Source organism: Rhynchophorus ferrugineus, unplaced genomic scaffold (assembly GCF_030347505.1).
Source record: "Rhynchophorus ferrugineus isolate W39M unplaced genomic scaffold, kcgeb_rfMv2 rfM3, whole genome shotgun sequence".
NCBI lineage: Eukaryota > Metazoa > Arthropoda > Insecta > Coleoptera > Curculionidae > Rhynchophorus > Rhynchophorus ferrugineus.
In genome coordinates, this window is record NW_027472582.1 from 19,564,179 (window position 1) to 19,589,273 (window position 25,095).

Below are 25,095 nucleotides of genomic sequence, written 5' to 3' on the forward strand. Positions count from 1 at the left end.
AGAAGATTGAATTCTATCGCTTTGTCAGCTATCAATTTAAAAAATAATCGATAGGTAAAATGAACGATTTCTGTCGCTGTTTCATTTCCTATACAGTGGCCGAAAAGACACTGTATTGTTTAACATTGTATCATCATCACTACTAGAGGATGTTAATTTTTTTCAAGATAAAAAAATACACAGATGTTTTTATGAAACTACGTAAAACTTATATTGATAAAGTTACTATAATACAAAATTCATTCACCAAGTTTAAATTAATAAAAAATTGTAATCATAGCATATTTTATACTATCCTATACATGTGTTATACAAACAAAAGAGCGCAACTAATATGCAGTCTTATTTTAAGCCATAGTTCAATTTTTTTTATTTGTCAATTAATTATCACCAATATTTGCGGTGGTCGAATAAAGTCTCTATTTAAAAGCGTTAGTTATTAAAGTTAATGATTGAAATTGCTGCGGCGTCTGCATGACACCGCGCTCCTAATAGACCAGAATTTAATTCAATCAATCCTTACATTAGACGAACGTAGATAATCGAACCAATCATAGATAGATTTATAATTTCGAACACGCGAAAACAGCCTTAATTAGATTCGGAACAACCGCCCCCCCAGCCTTAAACGAACCGTTTCGCGATTTCAAACAAAAGCTTTCCGATCACTTACTTAAAATCCAATACTCTCGTGACGTCAATTATCGCAGGTATTCCAAAACACTGAAACTGAAAAAAGTATAACAAAAAAGCGGTACATAATAGTTTTACTAGATTCGCTTGAATAAATATACAGCTGATCGGTTGATGATAAGATTATTCGATGAAGTAGGCGAAAATAAATTTGCCATCGATTGTTTTCAGTAGCGAATGGTAAGTGCGGCCGTAACATCTGATGAGTGCTCGATCGACGTCATGGAATGCCCGAGTGAAAAGCGAGGAAGAAGTCTCTCATTTCAGGTGATTCGATTCCTTTTAATTAGATAGATGTTTTTTTTATTGAATTAATTAACTGAAATTATTTTTAAAAATTTTTAAAAGAATGTTTGTAGTTAATCGTTTTTGTGCTTAATGAAGTTTTATTTTTGGTATGAATAAAAATATATTTAATATTATTGATGAATACTACAGTGAGCAAAAAAATAATAAGAATTAAAAGAAAATGCGGATTATTACTTTATTTCGTCTTATTGGACTTCGGGAGTATCTTTGAGTTCTTCTTAAGCTCGACGGTACGATAACCTCAAAACGGTTTTTTTACAAACTCAGACGAGTTTAGAGGATGTCCAAAAATCCTATCAGTTGAATAGGGTATTTACAGGATAATTTAAGTGATTTAACTGTTTGAATTCTATTCTATTGGTGTTCTCTTTTTTCGGCATTTATTAAAAAAAATATAAGTTTATATTTGATTAATATTTATTTATTACATTGTTACCAGTCGTTGCCAATTAAACTACAATTTGTCTTTACAATAACTTAAATCTAGGTATATATCTTGGAGGACCCATCGGTTCAAGTTTCGGTTTCAGGTTTGGGGTACATATTTATGTATTAACACTGATGTTTTTCTAGTAAATGCACTTCACTACACTACACCATACAAGATCAAATGGTGTCGTTCTTTTAAGCCTGTGTCCTGTTCTCGATTTATCCAAAAGTTGTAACACTTCCATATTGACATGAGAATGGAGTCCGCTTCTCAAGTCCCCTTTCAATTCTCTTGATTTCCTGAGTGACAGTCGATATCTGAAGGTCTCGGTGTAAGTAACCAGCCCTGTAGAATATACTGCACCTACAAGAATTCTCAAAACTGTATCCTGGAAAACTTATATTGTATTTGTGTTATTTTTAGCGTAAAAACCCCATAATTGAATTCCGGATATCCCTGTATAATAGTAATTCATTATGTACTGATAATTGTGATTTTCATCTAATTAACCAATATTTGACACATTTTCCATATGTGAGAAATCTTTCTTGCCAACCAATTTCTGACAACATTGGAATACCATGTAAAAAGAACGATTTTGGTTTGGTAGAAGTCGATTTTCGATCGACCATCAATCAATTTTCGCATTTTTTTCAACATCTGGAGGCCGTCTGCCCGCTACATAGGCTTCATTAACCTGAATAAATGTTCTCTATGCATCATGTCTACACAATAATGGTGTGTACAAATATTGCAACATGTAGCTGTACATCGTCATCTAAGAAGACGACTTTTGCAACAATACGTAGTTCATTTTATTTAAATGACTTGATATTTGACAGTTGTAGCAGCTCATAGTAGACTACATCTTGTTTTTCTCATCATATGCACAAAAAGATCTTATGGCCATGATTATTCGGCTTGTGGAATCAATGTAGAAGGCTCTGCTATGACGGACTAACCATGATTTTTTACACTTATAATTGACGTAGTTGATTTATTTTTCATCGCCAGTGAGTATTGCGCTACCATGCGCTGTCTCTTTTTTGCTTAAAAATCAATGAAACTGAATGATGAAACAATGTTGAAACCATTTGTGCTCTCTTCGGATTTTTTATCTTCTCAACTTATTTTAATGTTTGAACATAGTCGATACGTTAACTACTAAGCTGTTTGAAAGTTCTTTGACATTTTAGTACAATAAATCTTTCAATTCATTGTCTTGGAAACGTTTTGGCTATTAGGACCGTTCTTTAACGTTGATAATAAAATCATTACCTTTAAATTGCCGAAACCAAGTTTTTAAATATATTTCAAAAAACAGAAATAACAGTCCTGAATGTTAAAAAATAATTTCAAACACCTCATGATTAGCATATATATTAATTGAGTAACTCAATGATACCAAATGAAAAACTGTTATTTTATGTAGAGAAATGCCATTTTAATAACATTGTTACTTCGATCTTACACGAATACATATCGCTGATCATGCAAGCATTTAGTATATATTGAATATACAAGGATATTTTTATTAAGAATGTAATTCAGATTGTAGAAATTAAAACTAGATGCTACAGAAAGATTTTTCAGCATATTTTTTCTTATAACACTTTTACATTAAAAATGTTATTAGATGTTCCAATTGATTCGTAGCGTTCTTAAGAAAAAATTGTTTATTTACCTATGGCTTTCTACACTGATTGAATTGTAATTTTTCCGATTTTTCATCACCGGTAATAATCCGATGGAAAAATTCCTCTATTATTTGTTATTTAACTATCAGATCACAAATTAAAAATATCCACTCGATATCCTTTTTTCTTTCTTTATTGTTGCACATCCAACATCCAATGATTTAAAATAATGCTTATATTATTTCATACGAGTTTTCATAGAATAATTCCTCCAGTTATTAATGACTGTACTTAATATAACGGCCTTTCAGATTTTTTTTATATTGCAGTCAAAGATCATCACTTTTGAAAAGCGCAATTAACTCTCGATACATTTTCTCAGTTGACATGACGTCCATTAAAATACATTGACTTTCGCCGACATTTTTTTATGTACTAAAATATTCAGAAGTGGTGAAAATTAATAACGTAAAGTAAAAGTACTTTATCTAAATATTGACAAACTAGAAATTGTTGTTTTTCAAAATGTTCTCTTTAACCAAATAAAGTGTACTGAAATAGAACCTTAATATTACTATCATAATATTAATTTATCTCATATTAATTTCTCACAGATAAATTTTCATTAAAAAGAGTACCACTTTTAAAAGTTAAGTGGACGATTATATTAAAATGTTTAATTTATTAAGATAAATTTAAGAACATCGAACTTAGAACATGTACATAGTTAACAGTATCTCCTCTAGCACACAATAAATGTTTGGTTATTTAGCTTCTAAAAACATAAAATGCCAAGCCTCTAGAGCCTTGAATATTTTCCGTTGTCTAAAACCATTCACTCTACAGTTTTTTCGGATAACCTAATAATAGTTAATTCCGAAGATTTGTTAATATGCTAATGCATCGTAATAACTGTTTTGTAATATATCTGAAGTAATAATCTGTAAGTTGTAAGTTGTAAAACAAATGGTTAATCCCATTTCTGTAAATATTGTTCCATTTTCTTCAAAAGAGTTGAACCAATATATCAAAAACCATTAAATACCAACTTATTTTTCTCTTGTTAATGTTAGATGACTAAATAAATCACTTATCAATTTTATCTAATATTACAATGGGTACCCCCAGTAAAGATGCAGCCCATATGAGGAAAAGTGGGAATAAAGAAACAATGAGCCGGCTTGGTGGCGCAGTGGTAAAGGCGATGGGACGGTCCTGCTACTGTTGCGATAGCCGCGGGTTCCTGCTGGGAATCCTGATGGGGCATGGTCGTACATTTATGTTTGTGATTGTTTAAAATTTGTGAATGTTCTAGGCAAAAGTGTAAAATCCGACAAGGAAAATCATTCCAGTCAAGCCAGTAACCAGGCTAGGTAAGACCGGATGTCTTCTGGGATGATTTCTAAAGTTAGTCACTCGCCGGTCGGTAGAGTTAAGGCTGAGGGCCGTGGTTCGGAGCCCACGTTAGACTTTAGGCCCAGTCCTTGGTTTCTCAAGGAAATATCTGGAAATTTTTGGTGATTGTTATAAAGTAAATGATCATTTTTGTCTACAATCTTTTGTCTGTGTAGCATACAACTAATGAAAACAGATACATTACAACAGTCTAATGAAGAATGTTTTAAATAATTTTCATTAGAGTCTCATTCATCACCTAGGATTTATCTGAATTAAATTTACTTCTTCACAAAGGCTCTGAAGCACGTGACCAACTCTAGAGTCTTACATAAAACTGTGACTGTGATAATTGTTCGTTCGATTTTATACTCTTGTCTATAAGATTATTTTGCCGTAAACTATTTTACTGAAATGTAGTTAAACATCATTACGTTAACAATAACTAAGTTCACCTCCATTATATTCATCAAAATGTCATTAAGCATATTATTAACGGGAACAATGCAAAAATTTACAATTCAGTGTCGTACTAACATATATAATATTAAACTTAAAAAAAAATACTTAAATTATATATTTTGAGATAAAATTAGTTATAGTATATTTTTAAATTGGTGCTTGTAATTTTAATGTAATAAGTTTTTAAAATATTACAAAGAAAAATTTTCTAGATAATAACAGTAAAAAACTATTTCTATTGTAAGGTCACTTTATTTGAAATAAAATAAAAACACGCTTTTATTTATTTTACTATTTTTTGTTTAAATGAAACTTAACGCTATATTATCAAGTTTTATTTTTGTGCACTTCTGAAACTAATCACAAAACCTAAATTAAAATTATTAAATATATTTTTTTAAATCACAGTTTATAAAAATATCAGTAAAATTAAATAATAAATAGATAACTAAAATTCTATCTCCATGTTAAAAATTGCATATATATTGAACCGGCAATAATTTGATTTGCTATTTGTATTTGTTGTTTCTATCAAGGTACGAATATGTGCACGCGAATTTAATAAGCGATAACAGCCTTAATGATAATTTCGAACCGATAAACACGCCTTAGTCCGGTTTCACCTAACATAACATTACATCACACCATAGCTTCGAGAAATCGTCTCGGTTACTGTCGAAGATACGTTATAAGAGATTTGCTAAAATTACGAAAAGTGGAGAGTCCTGACGCAGAATATGTTACAATAATCAATTGTCTAGTAATGTTATGTGAGTGCGTGTGAAAAGATATATGGTTTTGATTGAGGACTCTCCGTAACAATTGTTATTAATACTGGCTGTGATATTTTTAAAAAACAAACCATGGATTGTTCACAGAAAAAGAAAGGCAAAAGCGTTCCTCTACAGGTAACTGCCATTAATTATTGATAGTATTGTTAGTTATATCTCTTATGTTTTACCTACTGAAATATTTTTAATAGAGTACAAACTGTATTTAATATTAATTATTAATTTCGTTTATAATCAAATATTGCTTGAATATATTTTTTTAACATTTTGATTTTTTTTTAATATTATTTTTTTTTAATTAGAACACTATCTGAAAACGTGTTTCTTTTAATATTATCATAAAATGTATTATGATATATAGGTATTAGATGAAATAATATATAAATAATGTTCAAATTACCATGTTCAAGGAATAAAGTTCATTTTTATATATCTTTTATCAAATTAATTAATAATATATCTATGTTATATAATTGTATTAAATATAATATCATGTAAAGGGTAAGCTAAATATATAAAGTTCATTTTTATATCGATGATTCCTGCAAATCATCCAAACATAACCACGTAAAACAGAACAGATAGACTATTAAGAGTAATATATACCAGAATGAAAGATAAAGAAGAAAAATATTGTCAGAAAATGTGATTTCAATTAAATTGAATTTACAATTGTTAATATTAAGAATAATAATCAATTTAAATAATATTTTTTAATTTAAATTTAAAATAATAATAAACAGTGTTAATATTCTATAAAAACATTTCCCGAATATTTTGGAGTAATAATAAACACACTAATGGGTGTAATAATGTGCGGGTATCGACGATAGTTTATCAAACTCAAATATTATCTTTCACGATATTTAAAAAGTATTTCAATGCCAAATTGATGATTTAATATATAGTTTTTCGTGGTTTTATTTGCATAAAATACACAGTATTGTATCTTTTTATCCCTTTAAACTGATGCAAGATGTGAGTGTTTAGTTAATTTTAATAATTCCTATTAAATTTACAAAAATAATTATACGCAAAATATAATACAAGAATCTATATTTCCTTATATTGGTTGATATATTTCAAATTTCTCTTTAAAATAAAAAAAAACAATATCATAAATATAAACAAGATGTTTAAAAAGATGTATTGGATTAACATAAAAAATTAGTGCTGGGTATAATGGATATATTTTAATAATCGATATAATCCAAATTAGTGATGTCGACTGCAAAGAAAAATATCGATATATCGATTTTGATATTTAATAGGATATCGGAAAAAAATATCGAATTATTGTTTGCAACAACCAGGGATAATATCGATATTTTACAAGAGATACATCGATATTTTTAAGAACAAATAAAAATATTGATTTCTCGATCCAAACAATATCGATATTTTCTAAGAAGTAGCGATATTTTTAATAAACCTTTAAAATTTGTACGAAAATACATTAAACCCTTAAAATTAAGTATGTATTTTAAAGGTTTCTTAAAAATATTTAAAATGTTTAATAAATATTTTAAGCATTTTAATACCTACATTATCAAAACGTTTTATTGAGTATTGAAATTAGTACAAAATATTTTCATTATTTTCTAAAATTTTTCTCATATTTCTGATTCATAAAATTGTCAATATTATGACAACAATAACATCACTTTTAATAATCATATGACGTACTTTTGCAGAAATATTTATTATCATATCTTAAATATATTTGAAAAGCATATATAAAGAATGTTGACATACGAAAAACACTTATTGAAATGAAAAGAACTATATATTGATTGATCTATTAACGGAAAACAATAGACTCTCTAATATACTATAGAGAGGTTATTAAAAATACATTTGTTTTAAAATTAAAAGTGGGATTACTAAAATGTTACCAGAAATAAAAACACATTTCAATATTCGCCCTGTTAAGTCTACGAAACATTGACGTCACTTACCGTTTCCTAACCATCATCAACGTTTGAACATTTTACCGCGCTTCGGCTTTATTTGAATTATTTATCTTATATCTTCATTTGGATTATTTTTGGATTTATCAGGAAAAATAACCTAAATATGACCAAAATCGATTCGTCGCTAGTGACCGTAAATTAAATTATAATATTAAAAAGAATACTAGAACTTTTATAATATGAAAGTAAGTGAGTATTCCAAACACACTAATCATAAAAAGTGGTGGAATATTGAATAATGCTATGTAAAACACCTAGCAAGAAAATTATAAGAGCAGGTAATAACTCCCAATAATGACACAGCCGCCAGTTGGAAACTGTGAGAATAGTATAATTGAAATCAAGAGCCTTATAGGCTGTAAAAACTTGATCAAATCACATTGTAGTATTTCATCGACCATCAAACTAGTTAATGTACAAGAACCCAGATACTGGAAATTAGCTTTTTGTAATCTAACATTGATGGTATTTGATCGATACTTGTTGATGACTTGAGTTTAATTAATATTTTTTGTTATATTTCGATCGTTCAGTAGTGAACAGCAGTGATTGTCCAGTGAGTTTAGTTAGAAGCTCATTAAGTCTGGTTGCCATTTGAATCTATATACCTAGTATATTTCTACAATATTTTACAAGAATTTTTCTATAAGAATACTTGATGCTCACTTTTAAGACTAAATTCATCACATAAAATATCAGTTTCTATACTATTTGGTATCTAAGAAAATAAAATTAGGGTCTCATATTCACAATAAACAAAAGAAATGAGGTCTAACCTCAAATATTATCAACAGTACTTTTTAGTTCGACATTACGTTAATTACACTTTAGACATAATTAAAGATACTTAAAATATAAATTTTTATCCCGGTTAAAGTAAATCCGTCGAATTGTCATAAAGTAGTTTTTAAAAACTAATTATCTAGCCTTTTGATATAGTCTATTCACATTTTTTTTGTACATACGTCATCAAGATGTTTAAAATATTGCCAGTGGCACTTTGTAAATTCATTTCAGATTCAGACATTATTTTCCTTCTCATTTTATTCTAGTTAAAAAGAAACATAATGATGTCTGATAAGTTCGAACATGTAACCGAACTAACCTATTAAAGTTGTCCGGTTGTCAAACGTATGCAAAACTCTTGAAACCAATAGTAATAAGAAGTTATAACTATAACCGATAAACTATTGTGGCTGCATAATTAATTGTGTTTTTAGATGTACTATAAAGTTTTGTTTCATTATTTTATTTAGATTAGAATTTTGTTACAGGTCAAAGACAAAATAATCTAAAACTCAGAGTTGATATGGCAACATTGCCATGTTTTGACGTCACAAATTTAGATGACTTATGTACAAAAAAACTTTTATTATACTATAAATTTATTTTCATCCAATTGGCGTAAAATGTTGTCATTTTGTCAGGAAATAGAGAAAATATAGGTACTGGTATATAAGTATGGAACGAAACAATGCAAAAACTAGCAAGAATTCGTATTATAATTGGTTGTTATACTATTATTTATCAAAGACAGCTGTTGGAACAGGCTTGGACGTGAAATGATTTACAAGGTCTCGTTACAGATAAGTTCAAAGTCCATTACAAACATTGTGATTCAGTTTGATTCGATTTTTTAATACCAAATTAATATTAACGAAATTATTAGCCAATAGCCGATTACAGTCATTATTTTGATATATCGTTGTTTGTTTGAAATTGTTCAATAATGTTTATTATTTTGTAATCAATATTTTAGTTCTATGGATCAGTATCCTCGACTATTTTTAATATACATTATTCGCATCAAGAGGTTTTATTTATTCTGTAATTTGTTAATATGTTATAAGGACAAGAACCTGTTTAGATTTTTGACAGTCATCGTGGGGAAATCCAGTACAATACATCCCAGTAAAATATCAGTTATGCGAGGCGGCTTAAATTCTCACTGAAAACGAATAGTAATGGTACCATTTTTTTTACTAATCTCTTTGAACGTCAACAATTTGCCCGTGGTCAATCAGTATTATTATATGATTTCCGTTATATAATATAACCATCCTGACATGTAGAAGACCACTTCAGTAAGTGATCTGCTGTATAACTTATAATCTAAATCTTATTCTAGGTAATATTCTTATACTATTCTTCTAGAAATTATTCTAGAGATTATTAAATTCGTATGGTAGTTTGCGCTTGAGCCCATGCACTATATTGTCATCGCGCACATTTAACTGTTTAGCGAGTGCATTGGCATGCACTAATAGTCTTTCAGAGTACCAATAACATTTCGAATCACATTCGTTATGGGTTCTAAGGTGATATCCTGCTGAATCAGTTTTTGGACACGTAATATGGGGCATCGACGATGACTCTCAACACTTTATTCTGGAGCGTCTGGAGGATATCTATGTCATATTTGCCAGTAGTACCCCACAGTTCAATACCATAGGTCCAAATGGGTTTAAGAATTGACTTATACTTATAGCCAATACATTTGGTTTAGTTTAAGTCCAAGCTATTTGCGTTTTGTCACATATGTTTTTTTTTATGTCAAACGTCGATCAAAATGCCTTCACAGATATTCAAGGTTGTCTGTTTGCGGATGTTCATGGTTATTCAATTTTACTGAGGGACATGTTCTTCTACAAAGGATGAATGTCACATGAGTAGATTTTGTCTCATTTGCTTTGATACGCCACGTTTTCAACCACAATTCGACTTTGTTAACATGAAGTTGGAGGTTTTTTGTAGCTGATATTGGATCCTCATGTGATGTCGCTGTATCATCAGCATATGTTGCAATAGTAGTGTTTCCTGAGGTCGGTAGGTCAGTTGTATACAATAGATATAATAATGGGCCAAGAACACTGCCCTACAGAACACCCGAATATATTGGGTGTAGGTCAGTGTCTTCGTCACCCTGTTTGACAATAAAATGTCTGTCTGTGAGGTATGATTTCAGCAGTTGAAAGTGCGTATGGGGCAAAAGCTTTTTCAATTTAACATGCAGTTCACTGTGCCACACCTTGTCGAACGCGAGATATCGAGAAATGCAGCGGAGAAATATTTTTGATCGTTTAAGTTTGATCGTTTAAGTCTTAGCATGGCGTTTTAGTTACCATATAAGAATATTAAATTAATCAACAGTCATCAATGAACTCATATAAGATATTGCAAATCATCAAGCTACTATTTTTCAATATATGTATTTAAATAATGTTTTTTTATAACCTGATCTTCTGTATTTTGTTTTCTTAATTTTAACTTACCACTAATTTTTTTTCAATATGATCTTAAAAGTGTATTTATGCTGATTTTTACTTTTTATCTCCTTTTTTTGATATGTAATCTATATGTATCCCAATCTCTTAATCTTGTATATAGTTATTAGCATCCAGCTTCAATAAACATTATCTATAAGTAACATTTGTCATATTTTATTGTAATTTTTTGTAATATTGTTGTTTCATACAAAATACTGACCAGCAATAACCACTTCTTCCATCACTCTGGGTACATACCATATCGGAAGAATACCGCATCATACGAACCTATTGGCTATTAACCATTCGACTTTTTGGCATCTTCATATAATCAAACTGCTCAAGATGGGCATGAGCATCGATCTAGACAAGTAACACTCACATAAATCAATAGATCCATAGATATATTTTAGATATTTTGATAGAGTAGGTTTCAAGGTATTTTTAGGAATTGATTCCATTTAAACATAAATTGAAATAATAATCAAAAATAATTATTAATATAAGGCTATAACATACTAAAAGAAGTCTATGTAACTAAGTTTATAAATATCATTCATTCATTCGCTTATTTTTACGCAATTGAAATAAATAACCCTTTTCTGTGAAAATCATAAAAGAAAGAAATTTTATTGTATTTTAGTGTATTTAGACAACAATATTATTTAAAGAATTTATTTTTATACATTTCAAACAGTAATAAATGATATATATATGCCGTTTGATCGATTTTATTTTAATTTTTTCCATTTCTCAAATATCTGGGCGAGGAACTGATCCAAGTGCTTCTCATTAGTCACTAGCTTTTTGAAGCTAGCTTTTAACCAATAAAAGAGCAGAGACCGAAACTAATGGTAGTCCGATGGAGAAAGTTCCGGACTATTCGGTGGAATCATCAAAACTAAATATATGTCTTACGTTATCGCGTATTTTTCATCACATAAATTATTGATAGTGGAGGATTAAAAACAATCATTTTCCAGTCCTACCAAACTTTTACTTTACCCTTCCCTGGCATTAATGCTTTGCATCCGTTTGTAAGCTCTTCGGATTTCCACCACGATCTTTTTGAACACTGTTGTAGTTCGTGATCAGTTTTTGAAGGTCGCAATTATTCAAATTCATAATTCGTAATAATGTGTTTCAAAAATGACTCGATTTCAACACCACCAATTTTGAACATAAACGCGCAGCATATTTTCTTTTTTAAAGCGCAATATCTTTGACTGGAGTAGACGAACGAAGGTCTCTTTATATCTAGAATGTTTTGTGATGATTGTCATCTGTTTATAGACCGACTTCGAAAAAGGAGGAGGTTCTATGTTAGGCTGTACATTTTTTTAATGTATGTTCGTCGATTTCTCCATCAATTGTAGGTCGATTTTCAAAAGTCTTCTTTTATTCGAACGAGTGCACTTTCGAGGTGGTTCCATTGGAACCAAATAAGGATCTGTTGTGGGAAGGGCGGTAATCGAGTGTAACGCTCAAATTTCATAGGCACGTATAAAGTTTTCACATATTTTTTATCTAAAATAATCAGATATTTGTGTATAATGTTATTGCTGAAATGATGTGATAGAAAATCGGAAGTCGTTCAGTGTAAAAACGGTTCTGTTCGCTTTTTAAGAACTAATAATAGCGTATAAAACCTCGTAGAAATATTGTAGACAACTGCTTCTATGGTGTAATGGTTAAAGCGTTTAGCTCCAAACGGACGTCGCGGATTCGATTCCCGGTGGGGATAATAACTTTTTGTTGTTGTTTAGTTAGAACATTTGTCAAATAAACTAGGTTAGGTAGCGGAGCCCGGGGCCTAAAGTGTTCCTTAATTTCAATCATTGTTTCTTTATTCCTATTTTTTCTCATACGGGCTGCACCGTTACTTGGCCTACCCATTGTAATCACTACATAGTATAAAACAAAGTCGCCTTTTCTGTCCCTATATCCCTATGTGCGCTTAAATCTTTAAAACTACGCAACGGATTTTGATGCGGTTTTTTTCAATAGATAGAGTGATTCAAGAGGAAGGTTTATATGTATAATACATGCATAATATACTAAGGCAACATTGCTAATTTTAGAGGTTTCTAACGTGATGTCGTAAATTAACCTATTTTTTTAGGCTTATTTAGCAATTAGCAAAAACGCTGCCTAACCCTACGAGTTAGATCAAATTAATGTACTACAGTATTGTACACCATAAAAAGGTCTACAAAAAAGTCCGCGATGGTATATGTTTATCTTTTAGGGATAACCCACATTAACCATTTTTATTGTTTACTTTTTACGTGAGAAAATGGCTTATTTACGAAGCTATTTTAAGCAATACGGCATTAATCCTTATCGAATTAAGTACCTTAAATACAGTGTGCAATTAATATAGATCAATATGGTTCCTTACAGCATGTAAATTAAACAAATATTTTCGGAGATATTACAAATTTAAAATTTGCGTTTAAAAATGTGTAATGTAATAAAATTGTATGAATTTAGATATTCCAAAGATAGCAGGAAATCTTCATAGTAAGTATAGGGGAAGAGGAATTGTTTTACTCCAAATTTAATGCGTGCAGACCAAGGGCAGTAATGAATGAACCAAAAATACTGGATCGATTTTAATCATGTTTTCATTGAGTGACATAGGCATATATATTTTATGCCCGTGCAAAGTCGGAGCGGGCCGCTATGTTTTTATATACAACGTTCATATTTTTTCTGTAGTGTATTTAATTTAGTATCAGCATTGCACCCGTGCGAAGCCGGGGCGGGTCGCTTGTATTAAATAAAATAACTGCATAATTTGTTGAATACATGCCTAACACTAAAAAGAGAAAAATAAAATAATTTTAACAAAAAAATTGAACCCGCAAAAAAAATAAGGAACTCTTACTTAGTTATTACAACGATTATTATGTACATATTTTATTCTAAAATGTTTTTTCTGCGTTAAAAACCTAAGTTTTATTATCTTTTAATATTTAGTGACTTCCTTTATTTTTTGAAGTCTGTTCATTTTTTTTTTGTAAAAAATAGGTTATTTTCGTACACAAATTAATAGAGGTAATCTGATGTAAACATTCGTGATTCGAATTCGGCGTTAAGGAATAGATACAGCGAATAGCCTAATATAAGGCTGATTGTTGCTGTACAGATACAATTTTTGAAATATATGTAGTTATTGCTTGTTATTTTATTCGCGTATAGAAATAATTAATCAGTCGTGTTAAAAATATGATTTCTAGTTCGATCAAACTTTATAATAATTAAATTCTATTTGCAGATTTTTTTAGCATTCCTCTCCAACTTTTCCAACATTGCTCCTGGTATGAGCATAGGATTCTCGGCCGTCGCAATACCAGCCTTAGTCAGTTATGATCAGACTCAAATATCTTGGTTTGGTAAAAGAAAATATATAATAATATATAATATTATTTTTATAAAATATATAATAATTTTAGCTAGTATGGCATCGTTGGCTACTCCCCTGGGTTGTGTGGTTTCTGGGCCGATAGCAGACAGATTTGGAAGGAAAATAGCCATTGCTGTTGTCAACACAACTGCCTTCATTGGTTGGATCATAGTAGGCTCCGCGTATTATTTAACTGAGCAACAATACGCAGTCATATTGGTGGGGCGCTTTATGACCGGTTTGGCAACAGGTAACTAAAAATTATGAAATTTGATCAGATCAATTTTACAATAAATATTCAAGCCGCAATTAAACCATTTGAAAAACCATTATATCCCCTGTCCTCACACATTCTGAATCGATAACAGCAAGTATACCTAATCTAAAAATATTTTGCTATTGTCAAAACAAAATTCATATTACTGATACTATGTACACATACTTGAATAAAATTACTACATCAATCACTTAAGGTACTTCCAAAATGGACAAACTGATAAAATTTATAACAACAACCTTGTAATACGTATATAAATCTATCATCTCAACAAACAATTTGTTTTCTTCAATAAATTAAAACGTAATACTCTTCGTAAGTCGTATCATCTGACGTAATTCGTTAGGGATTTTCAACAGATATTTTACTTATTAAAAGTTATTTGACTTACATCATAAATAATTCTTGAATTTTCAGTTTTTCCATTTCTTATGCCTTAATATGTTTTTTTTTATATAATCATTTAGTTTCTATAACCTATTTAATTTCAAAAGTCAGCAGTGTCTGCGACTCCCCCTTTACCGTCTTTTAATCTTACCTTTTGTTATTGTGGTCATGGCCTTCCTTCTCGCTTTTACCTATAGAAATATATACCTATAATTTTCTTCTACATTAATTTTTAATTACATTATTTCATATATAAAATTTTGTTCGTTTTGACTGCTATATTTTGATCAACTCTATCTTCCCTTAATTTATTTTCACTTTATATTCTTATTGATGTGTTAAACTTGTACAAAAGCTGATCAATGTTTAATTACGTATCGTATAAGGTTAACGCCATAAAATATATTTAAGTTTTAATTTCAAATTTATAAGATATGTACAATGTAGTTAGAACTACATACCTTGCAACGAATAAGTAAATATATTTGAAATCGAGGATTATTTAACTTAAATAAACCTGGGATCAAAAAATGGTCTTAGCACCGGTGTTGCCCCTGAATATGTCAAAGTAAAAAGTAAAAAATGTAAAAAATAAGACAATGGAAACTATATACAATGAAAAATATAAATATATATTGCGCCGAAGCTTACTGGTAAGACCACCTAAACATCTTAAATATCTTCTAGTGGAGCAAATTAAGAATATACATGAGAAAATAACGAATTGATTGACATATAGAAGATGGACAAAATAATATTAATACCTAACATATACACAATTTTTATTTATTGATAAAGTGTTGAGTCACCATTTATTTTTAAACCACCTGCAGTTCTTATGCAGTTTCGTGCGTAAGTAATAGCATCCCTTCAATAAATGTTAACAGTAATTTAATATGCAACAGGATAGCCTATATTGCATGGTGTTCATATTATTTTGTCTATTCCCTATAAAAAATTAAAACTAATGAAGAATGAAGAAAATATTGTACTAACAATAAACTGTGATTTCTGTATTAAAATTAGGAACAAAAGAGTAGCTCCATAACTAGTATTGATTAACTCAATTTCAACTTTGTTTAAGCATTAATACTGCGTGTAAAGTAATACAGCAAAATTATCAATTGATTTACCGTGAGTTCAAGTCCGAACATGGATGGAACATTAGATAACATGGAGAATACCTTTGAAAACAGTAAACTCAATTCAATAAATAATCAATTTGTGTAATTTAATAAATTGCTTTCCCGAAATATAAAAAGCAACCCTTGTTTATTCTAAGTTGATCGTCGGCCTAAGTGCTTGCTGAAATATTTGCTATCTATCACACACAGTGACACCTTCATATCTTAGTAAACACGCTTTATATTGATAGTAAAAATACCACGTGGATTAATTTATTGACCCTAATACATTACTAACCACCGTAAATTTTTGTTTTAAATTTATATATTTTTTTTTTATTAATTGATATCTAATATATTTTTACATTCGATATGCTTAGTACAATCTTAATTTACAAATTAATTTATTACTACTGTCCTGTTGTATTTGCATTAATGTACAAGCAAGGTGTACGGGATTAATACATCAGTATATATTTCCCAAATTAGAATAAAACTAATCTACTTAAGTTAAACTTAAAAATACACTTATATACTAAACTAGTTCGTGTGGCTTGGTTCGCTTCAATCTTCTACTTTCTTGCGCGTTGTCCAGTAGCTGTATTGCTTCTACGTTGCTGTGTTTTAGTAACCTTGTTTCATGTTTTAGTGAGAAATCTTGGATAACTTCGTGTATCCATTTGATTCTGACCTCATGGTACAGCTCTTCGTTGGTTACGTAGCGATAATCATTGGTAATTAATCGTAGTTTGTTTTGGGCGCGTTGGATTACTAAGTGATTTGATGTTTTAATGCAATCCCATATTTGTACCCCATAGATCCAGAGAGGTTTTAGAATTGACTGATAAACCAATATCTTTGATTTTAGATCAAGTTGAGGGAATCTTCCGACTAACCAGTACAGTTGCTTGACTTTGAGTCTAATTCTTTCTCTCTGCGTTTTGTCTCACTTGATGTTTCCAGTTTAACCATAGGAGATATATTCCGAGGTATTTAGCTGATTGTGCCTGAGGAATCAAGCATCCGTCAATTAATATAATTAAGTTTTTGTCAATTATCAACGCAAAATTAACATGGCCAGATTTGGAGCTATTAAGCTGTATTTTCCAGCCACTAATCCATTTGTAGATCTTGTTGACCGCTATTTGTACTTGTTCTATAGCGTTGTGCAGAGATACATCTTTTCCCATTATAACTGTGTCGTCCGCAAATGTTCCTAGTACTGGTTCTTTTGTTGTTGTGTTATCAGCAATATAGAGCAGATATAGAAATTGTCCCAAGGTACTACCTTGTGGAACTCTAGCCGAAATAGGTTTAAGTGCTGAGAATGCCCCTTCATGCGAGAGTCTAAATTTTCTTTCGAATAGTGCAGGGCAGTATTTCTTTTCTTCGAATACCTTTCAACAACCGCTGTTACTCTGTGCACTTGGCCGATTGTTGCATGATGATTCCGAAATCCAAACTGGAATTCTGATATTTCAATAAATGGTTTAATGCGTTTTAGAGTCCTTTTGAAATTCATTTATAGTATTTATAGTAAAAAACTAGTGCTAAAATAACGTAAGTGGAAAATGAAGTGCGTGAAATAAACAATGTATTTATTTTATTTTTTTTATCCTCTGGAAGTAAATTAAATAAAATATTAAAAATTAAAAAATGGCAAACCATAGTGATTCAACCAAATCACCAGCACACATTGATATAAGATTAGAACAAACAGCAATAACGCAAACTCCACCATCAGAATGGACTACAGTCATTAACAAAAAACGATTGAGAAGTCCAGAAGAAGAAATCGCGAGGAAACAAACAAGAATCAGTGACTATTGGTTGCAGAAACCGATAGAGACAAAAAACAGTTTTAGCAACCTGTCGGAAGAAATTGAAGAGAACATACAACCAAGCCCTGAAAAAGTTGTTCCCAAACCACCACCAATAACAGTCTATAAGGTAGGAATAATAAAAAACATCCATGACTTATTGAAAACCATTACTACGAACTACACAATTAAAACAGTGAGCTATGAAACAATTAAAATCCAATTGTTCGAAGCGGATCACTTTAAAGTTCTTATAAAAGAATTAGATGAAAGAAACACCCAATACCATACATTCAGGCCAAAATCCGAGAGAACATTTAAATTCGTATTAAAAGGATTACATCACGGGACGGACTTTAACACCATCAAGGTAGCACTAGCAGAAAAAGGCCACGAGGTCGTAAATATTCACAATATACGACATCACACGACAAAAAAACCTCTGCCTATGTTTTATATAGACATAAAACCTAATGGAAATAATAAGGCGGTGTATGAAATCACCAAATTGGAAAATAATATTATTAAATGCGAACCACCACATATAAAGAGAATTATACCACAATGCACAAGGTGTCAAGCGCACGGGCACACAAAGACTTACTGTCGCAAATCATATAGATGCGTAAAATGTGCAGGAGAACATAAGACAGGAGATTGTACTCGTAAAGTTCGCGATGAAAAAGTGAAATGTGTTAACTGTAATGGAAATCATCCAGCGAACTACAAGGGTTGCGCAGTTCACAAGCAACTACAGCAGAAACTCTATCCTGCCTTAAGGGAAAAAAGGCATCAACAAAAACAATCCACTACTACCAATCTACCACTACCCACCAGAACAAGTCAACCAGACATAACTTATGCCCAAATAGTTGAAAATGGTTCAGCACAAAAACGAGAGACAATATCTCAACCTACTGAAACTAGCAACATCTCAAGATTAGAAAATATGATGGCCAAACTAATGGATCAAATGAGTACGATGCTTGGTCTACTCACAACCGTCGTAAGCAAACTTGCCTAATGCCTGAAACCAATTGCTACAAAATCGCCGTCTGGAATGCCAATGGGCTCCAACAACACGCCAGGGAACTAAAAATGTTCGTAAATGAACAAAATATTGACGTTATGATGGTTTCCGAAACACACTTTACGGACAAGAATTATCTGAAAGTTCCTAAATATAAGCTTTATCATACAAATCACCCTGATGATAAAGCACATGGAGGTACAGCCATAATAATTCGAGATGATATAAAGCATTTCGAAAAAGAAAAATTCCGCAAAGACTACCTGCAAGCCACCAGTATAACCATAGAGGAAGCCCATGGACCATTAACAATTTCTGCGATTTATTGCCCACCCAAACATAACAACAATGCAGAACAATTTCAAGAATTCTTCAGTACGCTAGGTAATAGATTTATAGCAGGAGGAGATTATAATGCAAAACATTTAATGTGGGGTTCAAGAATAATAACCTCAAAAGGTAGAGAACTGCTTAAAGCCATAAGGAAAGATAACTTACAACATATCTCTACTGGTGAACCAACATATTGGCCTTCAGACAGAAATAAAAAACCAGATACAATAGATTTCTGTATTACAAAAAATATTGATCCAAAAAAGTGTCAGGCAGAATCATGCTTCGACCTGTCTTCTGATCATTCACCAATAATAGTAACAATTTCTTCAAAAATTACCATCAAAGATAAACCCCCTTCTCTGTGCAATAATAGAACTAACTGGCCCTCATTTAGACAAAACTTAGACCAAAATATCTCTCTAAATTTACCGTTACAAACTGAAATGGATATAGAAATAGCAGCAATAAATCTTACAAAAAATATACAGGAGGCAGCATATTCCGCGACTCCCAACAGTGAAACATTTCCAAGAAAAAATACACAGATATCATGTACAATACAGAAAAAGATAGCAGAAAAAAGAAAGTTACGACGAAATTGGCAACAGCAAAGGACTGAAGAGAATAAAAGAAAATTTAATAGGGCCATAAAAGAGCTGAGAGATCTAATCCAAATTGAACAGAACCAAGGCATTCAAGAATACCTAGAAAACTTGACATCAACTGAGGCTACAGACTATTCGTTGTGGAAAGCAACAAAAAAGCTTAGGAGATCCCAGCAGCATAACCCACCTATTAAAACAAGCGAAAATAATTGGGCGAGAAGCAATAAAGAGAAGGCCGACATTTTCTCAAAACACTTAAAAAATGTTTTTAAACCTTTCCAGTGTCAGCTACATAAAGATGACGAAAATAAAATTACTAGCTTTCTAGATTCGCCATTTCAAATGGATTTACCGCACGAGAAATTAACGGTCAAAAAAGTTAAACATACAATAATGAGAGAGATTAATATTAAAAAAGCTCCTGGTTATGACTTAATTACTGGCAAAATTTTAAAAGAACTATCAGAAAAGGCTATAAAACTATTAACATATATATTTAATGCTATGCTACGAATTAATTACTTCCCTAGTATCTGGAAAGTAGCTAAAATATTAATGATACTTAAACCAGGAAAAATACCAGAAGATGTGACCTCCTACCGACCTATAAGTTTATTACCAATAATCTCGAAAGTTTTCGAGAAATTATACATAAAAAAACTAAACTATATAATAGAAAAAAGAAAAATTATTCCAGAACATCAGTTTGGCTTTCGCAATAAGCATGGGACCATAGAACAAGTGCATAGACTTGTAAACCAAATAAACGCTGACCTAAATGCCAAGATAAAGATATTGTTCGGCTGCTTTCCTAGACATATCTCAGGCTTTTGACAAAGTATGGCATACGGGCTTGCAGGTTAAACTAAAGAAACTTCTCCCTCATCCGGACTATCAGCTATTAAAATCGTATCTCACTGACAGACATTTTATTGTAAATCAAGGCGATGAATATACCGAACTAAATCCCATTTATTCAGGAGTTCCGCAAGGTAGTGTACTGGGTCCAGTACTGTATCTTCTGTATACGGCTGATCTGCCCACCACAAAAATAACTACTGTGGCAACATATGCAGATGATACAGCAATCTTAGCATCCCATGAAGACCCAGTCACAGCATCAATAAACCTACAAACCCACCTGGAGCAAATACAATTATGGTCGAAGACATGGCGCATTAAAGCCAATGAATCAAAATCCACGCATATAACGTTTACCCTGCGTAGAAGAACATGTCCACCAGTAAATATCAATCATCGTCAACTCCCCCAAGCAGAGCATGTTAAATATCTTGGTATGCATTTAGATCGACGCCTAACCTGGAAGAAGCACATACTCTCTAAACGGAAACAACTAGGACTAAAATTATATCAAATGTATTGGCTCATTGGGCGCAAATCCAAGTTATCATTAGATAACAAGGTATTGCTGTATGAGTCTATACTCAAGCCCATTTGGACATATGGAATTCAACTATGGGGTACCGCTAGCAAATCTAATATATCCATCATTCAACGGTTCCAAAATAAGGTGTTGCGTGCCATTGTTGATGCTCCGTACTATATTTCAAATAAAGTGATACAACGCGATATTCCTCTAGAACCTATAACGAGTGTAATCCAACGTGTTTGTGTGAAGTACTTCGAAAGAGTGTCAGTGCATCCCAATGTACTCGCTAATCAGCTAAATATGCGACGTGATAGTGAAGTGCGTAGACTAAAACGTTTAACACCACCTGATCTGATTACTGGACATATGTAGAGTTTAGAATAAGCATTAGAATAAGACTAATTAATTAAGATAATATTTTATAGAGAAGATTGCTTAATGAAGTGATTTTCTACATGCCATGTATATATAATATAAACAGAAGAAATACTTATTGCCAATAGGGCAGATTGTGGACTCACGAAGAGTAATAAAAAAAAAAAAAATAATGCGTTTTAACAGCAATTTCTCAAATAATTTTGATATCAAATTTATATATTGTTGTATTATAATTTTTGTAATTATAATGCACGCCATGAAAAACTTTTGTTAACAATTTGTTTTATTATTAACTGTCTATTGAGTAATTTAAATAACTAGTTTTTCTTATTAAAATCTCCAACCATTGTTAGTATTACCAAAATTTTTAATTATTAAAAAGTAATTAATTAAAAATTACTTTTTAATTAATTATCATTATTTTTTTAGGTTTATGTGGCACACCTGCAGCAGTGTATATGGCAGAAATCGCCAGTCCTGAATTAAGAAGTGTTTTTACCACATGGGTATCACTATTTTATGCCTTGGGTATATTTTGGGTATATCTACTAGGTTTTTTGTTCAAGGTAAGATCCAAGTATTAAATATACACCAATATTTTAAAATAATAAAATATACTTAAAATTAAAAAAACGTAATATTAAATAATATGATTTAATAGCATATACTGTTATACTAACTAGAATTAAATCTTATGCAATAATTAGATAATGAATATGGAATATTTTTAAATTTTTTTTTTTAATCAAAAACTGTTATATTAACGAAACCTTTATAACTGAAATTAGAAATTAAACTTTATAAAGATCATTGACCCGGCTGGAGAGCTTGTAGTAGAATTACTGGTGAGCATTGTTTTCCTTTGATTATAATCTGAATTGCATTGTTTTACTTAAATTTCCATGTTACCATGTATACCGGAAAGTTATTACCGTTCTTTCGTAAAAAAACTACATAATTTTCGAGAAAATGAAAAATTGTATTTATTCAAAGTATTGGCCATTTATGGATATTTATATATTGGCAATTTATGGATACCCTCCCAAAAAAACTGTTTGTCCATTGAACAAAACCATTCATTAGTCATTTTCTAACTTGAAATTGGTAAAGTGCTGTTCTACAAGGGCGTGTTCCAATGATACAAAAAGTATATAGTTGGACGGGGCTTTCGACGGAAGATTTGGACAATATCGCGAGTGCGATAATATGTCCCATCCAAGTGTTTTCAACGCTTTCTTAATCAGTTTTAATTGATGAAACGGTGCGTTATCACTTTACTCAAAATCACCTAAATCACTTTTACTACTGTTATATGGCTCTGTGAATGGAAGTAGGACGACATCAAACAGTTATGGTTACATTATGTGAACGTTATTTATTGCCAAATAAAAATATGGAAAATACAGTGGATAAAAGGGATGACAGCGGTGTTACCTGAAGACGCGAATAGGGCAGTAGATGGTGGCACGTCTGAACTGAACGCTGGTCAATGTCTGAATGATCGAAATCATCCTTCAATAATCTCCCAGATATACGTCTCGGGGTAATATACCATAAAATGGCATATTTGTCAATTCATAATATGCATACTCAAGGCTAGCAACTCAAAATACCAATAGCTGAACAATTGAACTACTGCAGTCCGCTTTTGGTAGTCTTACATCTTGAACTGTGATGTTTGTATCAGAAATCCACAGGCTAGGGACTTTTGAGTGCTTTCAATTCCCATTTTATGATCTGAAGCTTCAACTGCAATATTTTTAACCGAACTCCACTTAATTATGTCAAGGAATGCTTCGACTATTGCGACGGGATTATTGCAAATGAAACATCAAGCTGTCTTATTTTCTTGATGACTAAGTCGGTTCCGGTTAATTGAATTAATTCAAAAGAGAAAAGGCTTATGATACCCAAAATTCACCCAACTGCGTTAGTTATGAAATTTGTAGGTTTTAATAAATAAAACGTTTATTTTTATTAAAAACTATTTCCTTTTAGTGAAAGTAAGTAGTGATTTGTTGGAACTACCAACGTCCAGTGCTACTTGAATAGGGTTAAAACCAAGTTACCTTTGAAGTAAATTAAATCACCTAAAAACCATCAGTGTACAAAACTCCCTAGAAAACGCTGGATACAAATCAACATTCTCAAAATATTCTTCAATCGTAGAAGACTAAAAAACCCAAGCATTATATTTAATTAAAATGTTAATTAATGTTTCTTTTTCAGGATGACTGGGGTACAATATCATTCATAGGCGCAGCATTTCCTTTAGTGGGTATGATCTTCCTGAAGTATTTTATTCCCGAATCGCCTTCGTGGCTCGTCGCAAAAAATCGCGTGGACGAAGCAAAAAACAACATGTGCAAGCTGTACGGTACCAAAAACTACGACGAGGATGTTCAATCGGAGATAGAAATATTACTGAGCAGTCGAGGACAGAAGAAATACACGCACCAAAAGACATTACCGCAACAGTTTGCAAAGAAAGTGAAACTTCTAATGAGGAGAAGTTTCTGGAAACCATTTCTTCTTGTCATCACTTACTTTTTCTTCCAACAGTTCACCGGTATATTCGTTATTATGTTCTACGCGATAGATATCGTCAAAGGAGCAAAAGTGGAAATGGATGCTTATGTTACCATTGTATTGATAGCGACAGCCCGTTTGGTAGCGATGTTATTACTTAGCTACTGCAGTAAACATTACGGACGTCGACCGTTGAGTATTCTATCAGGTACGGGTATGGCCATCTGCATGTTGATTTTAGGCAGTTACATTCTCTGCATCAAACAGGGTATTATTGACGAAGAAAACGAGAAGAAACTAGCAATGATCCCCGTTATCCTCCTTATTTTGTATTTCTTTATCAGCACGATGGGTTTCTACCCCATACCATTCGCACTCTCGTCTGAAGTATATCCACGCAATATACGGGGAACCGCTGCTGGATTGGGTGCTGGTGCCAACTTCTTATTCAACTTCATCACGGTTAAGATATATCCATCAATGGTGGATTCGATGAGTTCCTACGGAGTATTCTTTTTCTACGGCGGTATGTCCGTGATAGGTACTATTTTTGTTATATTCTTCTTGCCAGAGACCAGAGGAAAAACATTAGAAGAGATACAAGATTATTTCGTGAAGAAGAAGGAAGATAACTTCACTAACCGTCTTGAAAAAGGTGACACAGCTTAAGAGATGTGGATCGATAAATACATTTCGTCAGTGATATTTGATGTTTTCGTGTCGTTTTAGAAGTACGTGTATGTCGCGATCTCAACTGTGATTACCTAGAATGTAAATGTTGATATTAGAATTAGGTAACTGCAACAGAAACAGATGTAATAGATTTAATATTGAGAATAAATATTTTTGTATAA

The 25,095-nt window shown here is 31.4% G+C and overlaps 1 protein-coding gene across 2 annotated transcripts; it reads left to right on the plus strand.

The window, feature by feature from the left end:
* The first annotated feature begins 806 nt into the window (after nucleotides 1-806).
* On the plus strand, nucleotides 807-25,095 carry LOC143194056 (facilitated trehalose transporter Tret1). Of its 2 annotated transcripts, none has more exons than XM_076400612.1 (5): nucleotides 807-960; nucleotides 14,237-14,354; nucleotides 14,415-14,615; nucleotides 22,142-22,278; nucleotides 23,942-25,095. In XM_076400612.1, exons 1-5 carry the CDS (start codon nucleotides 871-873, stop codon nucleotides 24,908-24,910), a joined length of 1,515 nt encoding a protein of 504 aa, XP_076256727.1. In that variant the 5' UTR covers nucleotides 807-870; the 3' UTR covers nucleotides 24,911-25,095. The 2 variants fall into 2 exon arrangements, with proteins under 2 accessions (XP_076256727.1, XP_076256728.1); XM_076400613.1 differs by lacking the exon at nucleotides 807-960 and adding an exon at nucleotides 5,560-5,834.